This window comes from Zeugodacus cucurbitae, chromosome 3 (genome assembly GCF_028554725.1).
Source record: "Zeugodacus cucurbitae isolate PBARC_wt_2022May chromosome 3, idZeuCucr1.2, whole genome shotgun sequence".
NCBI classification, from domain to species: Eukaryota; Metazoa; Arthropoda; class Insecta; order Diptera; family Tephritidae; genus Zeugodacus; species Zeugodacus cucurbitae.
This window is the reverse complement of record NC_071668.1, coordinates 20723416-20735935: the sequence shown is the minus strand read 5'-3', so window position 1 is coordinate 20735935 and position 12520 is coordinate 20723416. Positions and strand designations below refer to the sequence as shown.

Below are 12520 nucleotides of genomic sequence, written 5' to 3'. Positions count from 1 at the left end.
TTTCTGATCCTATCTAGATATTGGATCCGATCCACCAAAAATTTTATAAAAATATATATTTGCGGAACAGAGCGCCCTCGCAATGGCAGCAGACAGCACGGAGCGCTTTTGAAAGCTACTCTAGTAAAAATGGGTCCATCTCCCAATCTTCTGCATTTGAAACTCGACCCTCAGGGTTTCCACTAAGCTGTCCGCAATAAAAGTGTTCCTTCAATGATCTCTGTTGAGTGGATAACATATTGAACTGTATACATTTTGCCCCTTTCCAGCCTATAAGGTAGTATAGGTGTTTAACTAGACTTTTGTATAATTTTTACGAGTAATCTTAGTTTTGGCGACGTAAGAATAGTTTTTGAACCTATAAAGAAGGGGAAGGACTGTTGGAGTGCTGTAATTATGCAAAGTAAAGACATGAAATATAAAGTTAAATTGGAGCAAATGCTAAAATTATTCCCCGCTGGCTAAGAGACAACCAAATCAAATAGATATTAGAGAGTAGCGAATCAAAGGATCAACTGGTATAACACTTATAAAACTGGCATAAAGATAAAAATAATGAAGAAAGATGAGAGAACATGAAACTGGTATAAGTCTTATGAAACTGGTATAAAAATACAAATCAGCCAATAGATATCCAAACTAAATGGATATTAGAGTGTAGTGAATCAAACATGCAACTGGTATAACTCTTATAAAACTGGTATAAAATGTTATACAAAACAAATAAGCGATTATACGACTTTAATGATATATACACTTAATATTTTGTATTGAATTCAAGTAAATAGATTTTTGTCGTTTTCGTCCGTATTTTTCTAGGACATATTCAACTCATACGTATATAGTAAGATTGTACAGAAGAGCAAGTGGCGAATCGAAGACGACAATGTTTATCACCATTAAACTAAAATTCGAATTAAAAAAACGTTAAAGCTGATTACAGTCTTTTTGCTGATATCTAAAAATAAATCCACATTTAATAAAAACTTAAAATTGATTATAGTTTTTTTTTAGAATCAACACAATATTGTTTGTATGTATATTCCACAAATTGAATAACTCCAGCATTTTTCTTGCATTTTAACTTTAAAAATTTGCAAATTAACTTTAAAGATAATACAACAGATAAACGAGTTGAAATTCATGACATATCTGTCAATGTTCTCGTTGACGCCAATATTAATATTTCATTAATGAAATCCGATTAATAGCTTGTCAACAAACCACGTGTCTTTGGGCCAATGCACACAAATAAATGTGTGGAGATATATATATATATATATATATTTGAGTAGGCGCACACACTCAGCTATAATATATATTACCATCGAGTATATGTACCAGGGCTCTGTGTAAACACGCGCCGCTGCACAAATTGTAGGTAACATAATGCCCGCAAAAGTTTTAATGATGATTGGGTGACGCGCGTTGCGGGATGCGGTAATCGATATGTTGCTTGCGTGTTGTTAATTTTTATTAAGGATTAACGCTGACACATGTCACTGTGCAGGTCCTTTAAATCGATTGCCGGCTTCCTGTCAGTTACCTTCACTTATGTATACAGGCTATATGTAGCTAGATAGTTGAAGCGAAAAACAATGCGTGCATAATGGATGTGGATATTTATTAAGGACATTAGTGTGGTTTCATACCCAGGAGAGCAAATCTTAGAAAGTAATAAATCCGTGTTTAAAGATTTCTTAATTTCTTCGAAGAATAAAGGGTTTTTTAGAAATTTTTTTTTTGGGACATGAAATAGGCAATGTTTATAAAGGTCAGCTCTCTTGTTAAAGCATTTACGCTCATTATACCAGTTCGGATAAGTTATACCAGTTGCTTGTTCGATTCGTTTTTGATTAAAACTGTGCGTTGCCTCTCTTAGTCGTTTTATTAAAAACCAATTTAGGATTATACCAGTTTAAGCGACTTGTACCAGTTGCTAGTTCGATTCGTTTTCCATTAAAATTGAACTTTTCCTATCTTAGTCGTTTCATTTAATACCGATTTGTAATTACACCAGTATAAGCGACTTATACCATTTGTTTGTTCGTTTCGTTTTTGATTGAAATTGAGATTTTTCTCTCTTAGTCGTTTTATTTAACACCGATTTTTGCTTATACCAGTATTAGCGACTTATACCAGTTGCCAGTTCGATTCGTTTTTGATTAAAACTGAGCTTTGCCTGTCTTAGTCGTTTTATTAAAAACCGATTTTTGATTATACCAGTACAAGCGACTTATACCAGTTGCTTGTTCGTTTCGTTTTTGATTGTCTCTTAATCGTTTCATTTAATACCGATTTGTAATTATACCAGTATAAGCGACTTATACCATTTGTTTGTTTGTTCGTTTCGTTTTTGATTGAAACTGAGCTTTGACTCTCTTAGTCGTTTTATTCAACACTGATTTTTGATTATACCAGTATTAGCGACTTATACCAGTTGCTAGTTTGATTCGTTTTTGATTGAAACTGAGCTTTTACTCTCTTAGTTGTTTTATTAAAAACCGATTTAGGATTATACCAGTATAAGCTACTTACACCAGTTGCTTGTTCGATTCGTTTTTGATTAACACTGAACCTCGCCTATGCTTGTAGCTTTTTTTAACAACGATTTATGATTATACCAGTGTAAGCGACTTATACCAGATGTTTGTTCGATTCGCAACTCTCTCAAATCAAAGACAGACATTTTTAAAATTGGTTAACTTCACAAGTGAGGGTTCTTATTCAAATTCAGCTGAATATCATAGAGAAAATTGGTCGTAATCAACAAAAAAGGCTCGTTCAGACGACAGACAGATCTAAGAACTGGAACGAGCTCAAATTTATATACGACCAATAATATTCGACTCGACAGAAAGTCGAAGATTATCTGAGGAATATTTTAGGGATCTACAACAACAATAAAGTCAACTTAAAATCCGTATAATTTCTGTCCATCCTGATGTGACACACATAAACAGTTATGTTACATATTCACACCAACTGAAACTTCGTGTGTACGCACGACAATGCAACATTGTATATAATGTATTAAAATAATGAAATAATGTGTATATAAAAACCGCATTCAGTTTAAATAATAATTATGCAATTTGTGTAAAACGAAAAAAAAGAAAACACCAGAAAAACAACAAAAAAGTAAAAACATAATGACGACACTTACATAAGAGAGCCGCTGTGTTTGTCAATTGCGCACTACCCGGATTGTTGGCAGCATTGGTGAGTGAGGGTTGTGTCATCGCCGCAATGGCGGCCAAATTTTGTACCGTCATCGGTGGTAGTAATCCAGCTGCGGCGGCAGCCGCTGTTGCCGCTGCCGTTTCCGCAGAATTCGTCTGCGCGCCCAAACCTGTCGAGAGTAAAGAAAACAATGTGAACACATTTAACACCCAACACAGCACCGAACACAGCGCAGCGCAGCGCGTGGCGCACGCTCCGCCACAAAATGACCACAAACGGCGGTCAACGCTGCGGGTACGCACCTTGCAAAAGTTGTTGCTGCAGTCCAACCGCCTGCAACTGTTGCAGCAATTGCAGTGAGGCCGGCGTAATGGCATCGGCGCCCAACACCGGACTCGCCTGCTGCGGTGGATTCGGCAGTATTGGCGTTGAAACGGTGGTCGCCGTCTGACCCAACGGTATATTTATGTTCGATGCCAAATTCCAGAGGTTCGCCTGTATTTGCTGGATCTTCTTTTGCTCCTTCTCCTTTTGCGTGTCGGCGAATTTCACAACCAGTGGCGATGTGCAGCCCTCCATTGTCTTGTTTTGGTTCAAAGTCTGTGTGTGTGTGTGGAGAAAATAGATTAGTTCATTGTTTTTCTTCGATTTTTTTTTTTGTTTTCTAGAAATAGTTGTTGCTAGGAAATGCAGTAAAAGAAATGGTGCATAACAAATATTGCGCTTTTTGCGCTAATTAGTCGCTTGTTTGGCGCTCGGAATTTAATATCATTCGGCAGGTTGGCATTACCACTTTTATCGCTGATATCGCCGCGTGCTTCGTGGCAAATGTAACAAAGGCACACCCTTTACTCTGTCCGTTCTGATCGCGCAGTACCGTGCACTCCTCGATGGCACCGTGAACTTCGAATAATTTGCGTACGTCGTTCTCGTTCAGTTTCTTATTGAGCATTCCAACGAAGAGTTTGCGTTCTGCAAAGAAAAAGAGAGAGAGAAGAAAGGTATTTAGTCTTGGACTTAAATTGTTTAAATTTATTTTGTATTTGTGGTTGTTTGAGCCGTTCGAAGTAATTGCACACCTTGCTTCGTAGTTTGATGGTTAATGAAGAGCCCAGAGGGTATTTCTTATAACCTGCGGGGAATTAAAGCAACTTTTAAAAATTTATGTCTACTTGAGACATTTCTAGCATCGTAACAGAAGGTAATTTAGTAGCTTTAAGTAAAATATTACATCGACTCGCTTTTATTATGATTTAGGATTCGAAGTGTTCTTCAAAACCAGTAGGTTCTTTAAAGGCCAACCTATAATAATTATATACCAGCTGAGCCGGCGAATTTGATTTTCTCTAGATTACTTTCGTTAGAGAATCTTTCAGTTATTTCAAGGGTTACTTTTCGGGGCGAAGATGAATTCAACACATAAAAGTTCATCAAGAAATCGGCCGATTTATGCTTGATTATAAATTATAACAAACCCGACTAAATTTGTTTCATTTATATGATTTCCTTTGTCAGATTTTTCGAAATTTTGGGAAGAACATTTGCATATCTTCAAAATTTTAACTGAGATAATCTAGGTTTCTAGATACTAGGAGTTTTCGAGAGGAAAATTTTGCGCAAGATTTACGGTCCTCGGAACATTGGCAACGGCGAGCACCGCAGACGATGGAACGATGAGCTGTACGAGTTATACGACGACATTGACATAGTTCAACGAATAAAAAGACAGCGGCTACGCTGGCTAGGTCATGTTGTCCGAAAACATCCCAGTTCTGAAAGGGTTCGATGCAGAAACCGCCGGAGGAAGTTGAGGAAAAGGAAGGCCTCTACTCTGTTGGAGGGACCAGGTGGAGAGCGACCTGGTTACACTTGGGATCTCCAACTGTCGCCGAATTGCGAGGGAAAGAGAGGAGTGGCGCGATATCATCGATTCGGCTATAACCGGCCAATCACATACAATCTTGTTTTCCTCACCAGAATTGCCTTCCGGCTACCGAATCATTGGTGGGTTGACTGATTAGTCTATCAATTAGAAATTATAATTAGTTACTGTGGGATTCTGAGACCGTGTAGTAAATGCTAAAACTGAAAGTCAGTCATTCAGAGTTCGAAAATTTATGATAATATGGGGTTATACATAGAAATCTATTGAAAGAGATATAGGAAAATAAAAACAAACAATCAAAATATGTGGAGATAACTGATTTACTGTCATTTCCCGAGATCATTTTGAGTTTTATTAGAAGCTATTTTTGCCATAGGCTCATTATTAATATAACTCACAACATATTATACTCAGCGTACTAGTCAACGAGTGTCAGCAGCGCTACTTCATATGCTAGTAAAACAAGTCTAGTGTGAAAATACTGACTTTGGTATACATTACTTCGCTCAAAGCAACTGTTGTTACAACAATGTGAAAGATATACAGATTTACACTTATTTCTATGCTTTTTCGAAATTCAAGTTCATGTAAGTCAGCAATGCAGCACGGAAATGAACTTGAAATTTTCAGTGTCATCAACATGATATCGTCGGCTAAGGCGTCTCTGTGACTTTGACGCTTCACATTTGCTTGAATTGAAGGCGGTGGAAGACGACACCACAAGCAAGTATATGTATATAAAGAGAAATGAATGAATATATAGCAATGAAAAATGATTATTATAATTAAAGCGAGCGAAAATAAAGTTTTGTTTGAAAAAGCTTTGAAAGAAGAATTTTGAAAATGGCACATAAACTTGGAGAGTGATGAAACGAACGAACAACTGGCATAATTCATACGAGTTGGTTACAACAATGGACATTCAAATGTTGGACTATGCTGGAGAGTCTTCATAATAACGAAATTTAAATAATTTTTGAGTTTTTTACAACTTAGCAGACCAACTGTTTTTGGATTGGAATATAAGATTTCGTAAATCTAAAATAAGATAGATCTTTATTCTTTTGCATTTTCAGTTGAGCATATCTTACATTCAGCCTATGTAGTTAAAGGAGCTGAGATTACATTGAAAAGTACCACCCCTTCCACAATTCTCAAATCATTCTTCATCTAGAGGATCTTCGATCATCTAAACTTCTTCAAATCCAAATGAAAGCATCTGTTAAACCAAATTGAATAAGAGACAGACTTCGACTTTCTTAAAAAACGAACATCGCTTTCAAAGACTGAATATTGAATTATAAACAATTTAAATGCTAAGTCCTAACCTCTCTCGACCTACAGTCAACTTAATTGATAACGGTAAATATTTACTCACATTACAGTCGCCCCAAAAGTACGATTATATGCAAATAAATGAGCGAAGCGAAAGCAGGTTAATATCCTGCCTTAAAATATGGCGGCGCACATAATTGACATCACAAATCTTATTTACATTCTACTTTGCCATTATATACACACGTAGGTACATACTTCGGCTCAACAGTGTGCCGGCATAGCAGGTAATGCAAAACAGCGCCTCTTTCAACTGCCTGGCTGCTTACCTGCCTACCTACCAATGTGAAATAAAATTTTAAATTTTTTATGTGCAATTTCCTACGTTGCCAAATTAGATTTTAATATTAAATTTCTTTCGTAATGTTTCACTTCATTTTTATTGCAGATAACACACAGCGTTTTATTGTGGAAATGATTCAATTTTAAGCAAATTATTTTATAATAAATTTCCATGCGAAATGAAGATGAGTTTAGTTTTTTTTTTTTGCGGAAGAAGTTGAGAATATTTGAGAGAAGTGGAAGGGTGATTTTTTGTTTAGAAAAATTATATTTAATTTAGAAAATTAAAAGTTTTATTCATATACAATTGAATAGTTTAACTTTGAGAATACCTTCTTGGTTCTCTATCGGGCAATGATAAAAATTATTGTATTAAATTGTATGGATTAATTTGGTATAAATTGTTTGATATTTTCTTTGAATTGGAATTTGAAAGTTCATGGCGATTATTAGGACTTTCACACAATTCTTACACATTTTTGGCATCTATTGTAATGGTAACACATTTTATACCAGTTTTGAGGTTATGCTTGATTATCATTTTCTATTTTATAGGTTAAATCCCAAAAAGCTCAAGTTTCATATTTAAGCTTGAAAGCTTCACATTTAGGTAGAGAAATGTAATTTTCTATTTTATATTAAAATTTATATTGAATACTCTTTCAAACTCGCAGCAACTCGAACTTGAACATATGGAACGACTTGCCGCATTTTACGCCGAGATCTTAAACTGAAAGCGTACAAAATAAAGCTTGTACAAGAACTGACGACGCTCGATCTTCCCGATCGACATCGCTTCGCTATATGGGCTCTTGGAAAGTTCCAAAAAGATTCGATGTGTTCGAGCAAAATTCTGTTTAGCGATGGGATACATTTCTGGTTCAATGCGTATGTAAACAAGCATAAAAGCCGCATTTGGGACAAAGAGCAATCTGAAGAGCTTCAAGGGATGCCATTTCATCCAGAAAAAAACAACGGTTTGGTGTATTTTGTGGGCTGGTGGAATCATCGGCCCATATTTCTTCAAAAAATATGCTGGTGAGAACGTAACCGTCAATGACGACCGTTATCGCGCCATGATAACCGACTCTTTGATGCCTGAAATTAAAGCTTGTGATCTCGGCGACATTTGATTTCATAAAGACGGCGCCACTTCACATCAATCAATGGATTTATTGAGAGAACACTTGCGGGAGCAGATAATTTCACGTTTTGGGCCAGTCGATTGACCAACAAGATAGTGTGGTATCACACCGTTAGGCTTTTTCCTGTGGGGATATGTAAAGTCTAAATTATATGCGGACAATCTCGCTTCGATTCAGACCTTGGAGCAAAACGTGTGTCAATCGCCCTTTACCAGTCGAGATGCACGAACGAGCCATCGATAATTGGACTCTACTGATGGACCAACTGCGACGTAGCCGCGGCCAACATTTGAATGAGACATTCCCCATTGAAATTGAATTTTCTTTGTTTTTTTAAGAAGTAAGGAACCTCGAAACCCTTAACATCTGAGAACAGGAATACGTTTCGTGATATATTTTATTTAGACTAATCTTTAAAAGAGATGAATGTTAATAGAAGAAAGCAACCGATCTCTCATAAGTTCATTGCTGTCACGCTTGGGCTATGGGGTTACTACTGAATGTTACTTCTTATAGATATGATTTTCCTTAATATATTTTCAATTTCTCAAGATTATTATTTAACAAATTCGTAATTTTCGAAATCACATTATCATTCCCATTTTGTTGAAGCGGTTTTGAGATTGTTTCTGAGATCCATTTCACCGACAAATGTTGACAAAAATATATGTTCCATTCTGTCAGTTAATTAGTACTCTAAAATGTTACTATTGGTTACAGTAGCGCTTGGAATTTTGAGTCTTAATATCAAAAAAATCTATTTGTGGACTTATGAGGCTTTCATTAACCTCAATTTCTCAAGAGCTCCAGAAAACTTGTTTTAACTAAATCAATACTTTGACATAATAGCAGTTTCGTTAGACTTTAGAGTGTGGTGAATCGAACACAAAACTGGTATTATTAAACTGGTATAATAATTAAACTGGTATAATTAAACTAGTAAAATTAAACTAGTATAATTAACTGGTATAATTAAATTGGTATAATTAAACTGATATAAATAAACTGATATAAATAAACTGGTATAATTAAACTAGTATAATTAAACTGGTATATTTAACTGCTATACTTAAACTGGTATAATTAAACTGATATAAATAAACTGGTATAATTCAACTAGTATAATTTACTGATATACTTAAAATGGTATAATTAAACTGATATAAATAAACTGGTATAATTAAAGTGGTATAAATAAACTGGTATAATAAACTGGTATAATTAAACTGATATAATCAAACTTATATAATTAACTGGTATAATTAAAGTGGTATAATTAAACTGGTATAATTAAAGTGGTATAATTAAACTGGTATAATTAAAGTGGTATAAATAAACTGGTATAATATCATATTGAAGTCAATTGGATAACATTGTTGTTGCTGTCACTTTAGATAGGTAGATATTTTCACTAGAGCGTAGGAATCCACCACGTTGAATTGGAGGTATCTATACTCCTATCACTACTAATACTAACTCTTACTTACATTTAAGCCCATTCTATGAGCTGCCAGGCGACAGAAACACTACTGCACATTCAAAAAGTGAAATGAAAATTTAATCAACAAATGCTTAATGCCCAATGAATAGCATGGGTAATAACTTTGCAGAAAGTGTCTCACAACACTAATACGCACACAAACGCAATCCCGAATCAGGCTATTTCCGTGCCACATAGTAGCCACACGCGGATTAACACACATAACACAGTAATATTTTATCAAGCAGCGCAGCAAAATTGTGCCACCTAGTTTAACGACAAGCTGGCGAGTAGCTTGTAACGAACTTTCACTTTGCAAACGTTATATATTTAAAGAGAGCACACGCACACACACACACACACATTTATAACGTTATACCGTTATGGACGACGTTAGTACGAGTATGTGGCACCAAAAATAGCGCATGTTCAAACAAGCGGTATGCAAACAACATTAGAGTGCCCACACAAAGTACACACACACACTTAAATTCTTGCATAACACATACGAGGGCACCCTGTATATATGGAAAAGGCACTTGTTACATGCATAAAAAGCGACCATGTACTACTTTGTAGGTGCAATGTTTACCCACTTTTAAAGTCTTCAAGCAGCAATGGTGGCAGCATTTAAGCTTAGATTGCCTACCCAAACAACACAAACAACAACAAATCGCCCAGCGACACGCAAATCGAGTGTGTTCCACTTTTTTTCTTTATCTTACTTGTTGGAAAATGCTGGCGGCGGCATTTGTTGTTGTTGAGTGTGCATGTAGGTTGGCTACCCTTACACCGCATGCAACCGTGCGCTGTGGTCACATGTGGACCAAGTGTTGCAAGCCAACAACAACAACATGTAGAGGTAGGTCCACATATAAACCAATATGTGTGTCTGTCGAGGCTTCGCTTGCCGGCCGTTCAGTGTCCGAATGCTCTACATTTTCACCTGAGCTGTGTGACAAAGCGCATAGATTGCCCCAACACACCAATACATACATATAAAGATAGCGGTCGAGTTGCGGGTGTCGTTGATGTTGTTGGTTTTTGGTGTTGCTGGTGGCGGTGGCGGTGGCGGTGTTGATATGCAAATGAATCCACTTTTAACTGCAAAGTTCGCAATGTCCCAGTGCCGTGTCTTTCTACATAACATACGAGCTGTGACACACACACACACACACACACACTTATACAACTGTATTCATATATATAGAGGGTATTCAGATTCACGATTCCACAAGCTCTCCTGCACCGTTTTGGTTACAAGTTAGTTTTTCACCTTTGCTGCTGTTGTTGTTATGTTTATGTGCGTTTTCGTGCATCCTTTTGGTGTGGTGCTATCAGCAGAGATTTCACTTTAAAGCGTATAAATTTGCGCTTTCAAAAACAGCGGGGGACGCACAGCTATCTGGGAAAGCAAGCGCTGCGCTCGTGCAAATAATTGGCGCAATTTCGCCTTTAAATGTCGTCGCTTCTAAAGCTTCGCATTTAAATTATAAGTTCATTAAGCGCCTTGCAGATCTTCGGCAGACATATTGCCACAATATGCTTTTGCGCTGTATGAAAGCTCTCTGGCATATTTTTTATGAAATTCTCTTTATGTAAAGTTCTTTTTGTGTTTTTTTTTTTGCATACTTAAAATATTCAACTTTTTGGCGTGCTTGTTCGAAGCTGCCAGCTGTGACGCTACTGGCCTAATGATCTACTCGCTCTCTATAATAGACTGCTGTATTCTTTGCTATTTTCTTTCTAACGGGTGATTTTTTTGAGGTTAGGATTTTCATGCATTAGTATTTGACAGATCACGTGGGATTTCAGACATGGTGTCAAAGAGAAAGATGCTCAGTATGCTTTGACATTTCATCATGAATAGACTTACTAACGAGCAACGCTTGCAAATCATTGAATTTTATTACCAAAATCAGTGTTCGGTTCGAAATGTGTTTCGCGCTCGCGATGAGGCTCATTTCTGGTTGAATGGCTACGTAAATAAGCAAAATTGCCGCATTTGGGGTGAAGAGCAACCAGAAGCCGTTCAAGAACTGCCCATGCATCCCGAAAAATGCACTGTTTGGTGTGGTTTGTACGCTGGTGGAATCATTGGACCGTATTTTTTCAAAGATGCTGTTGGACGCAACGTTACGGTGAATGGCGATCGCTATCGTTCGATGCTAACAAACTTTTTGTTGCCAAAAATGGAAGAACTGAACTTGGTTGACATGTGGTTTCAACAAGATGGCGCTACATGCCACACAGCTCGCGATTCTATGGCCATTTTGAGGGAAAACTTCGGAGAACAATTCATCTCAAGAAATGGACCCGTAAGTTGGCCACCAAGATCATGCGATTTAACGCCTTTAGACTATTTTTTGTGGGGCTACGTCAAGTCTAAAGTCTACAGAAATAAGCCAGCAACTATTCCAGCTTTGGAAGACAACATTTCCGAAGAAATTCGGGCTATTCCGGCCGAAATGCTCGAAAAAGTTGCCCAAAATTGGACTTTCCGAATGGACCACCTAAGACGCAGCCGCGGTCAACATTTAAATGAAATTATCTTCAAAAAGTAAATGTCATGAACCAATCTAACGTTTCAAATAAAGAACCGATGAGATTTTGCAAATTTTATGCGTTTTTTTTTTTAAAAAGTTATCAAGCTCTTAAAAAATCACCCTTTATTTAAATTATATGTAGATGTAATCATATATACTGCTGTAAGTACAACTCACTTTGAAAACTTAAACAGGAGTAGTACCATCACTATTTACTTTGCGACTAGTTAAATAGTTAAAAATATAAAAAAATATGTTAATACAAGTTAACTGAAGAAAGCACTCTGTTATCATACTTTTAAATATTTATTTTTAATAAATAACTGCCTTATCACCTTTCTACTCTTATTTTTATTCAATCTAAACTGAAAAATCTGTTCCCAGTAATCTGTTCCCACCTTAGAATTTTGTCCTTAACTATTATTTTTCATCAATAATTCTATCATATCGTGTATCATGAGTAATTATATCAGGTTTAAACATCATAAGTCATACATAATTAGTGCTCAACCATTACTTATCAATTCCGAATACGGAGACTTGGCTCCGCCCCTACTCAGTTTTTTGTACATATCTTGTAAAATACTAAAGCTATATCAAGGAAACTTTCTGCAGTCGTTTCTTTTAGATACTACCTTATACAGTCTAAAAATGGAGGAAATCG

The 12520-nt window shown here is 36.3% G+C and overlaps 1 protein-coding gene across 6 annotated transcripts in view; it reads right to left on the bottom strand.

Moving 5' to 3' along the window:
* Positions 1 to 12520, bottom strand: part of LOC105216537 (CUGBP Elav-like family member 2) — a 309490-nt gene that overhangs the window by 52899 nt on the left and 244071 nt on the right. For all 6 annotated transcript variants that reach the window (XR_008470570.1, XR_008470569.1, XR_008470571.1 and 3 more), the window contains 3 exons: positions 3974 to 4155; positions 3486 to 3783; positions 3167 to 3352 (listed from right to left, as the gene is read on the bottom strand). Coding sequence is in view for 1 of the 6 variants with exons in the window: in XM_054227861.1 (XP_054083836.1) it covers positions 3167 to 3352; positions 3486 to 3783; positions 3974 to 4155 (666 nt within the window). In the remaining 5 variants the exon portion in view is untranslated. The remainder of the gene's footprint in view (positions 1 to 3166; positions 3353 to 3485; positions 3784 to 3973; positions 4156 to 12520) is intronic.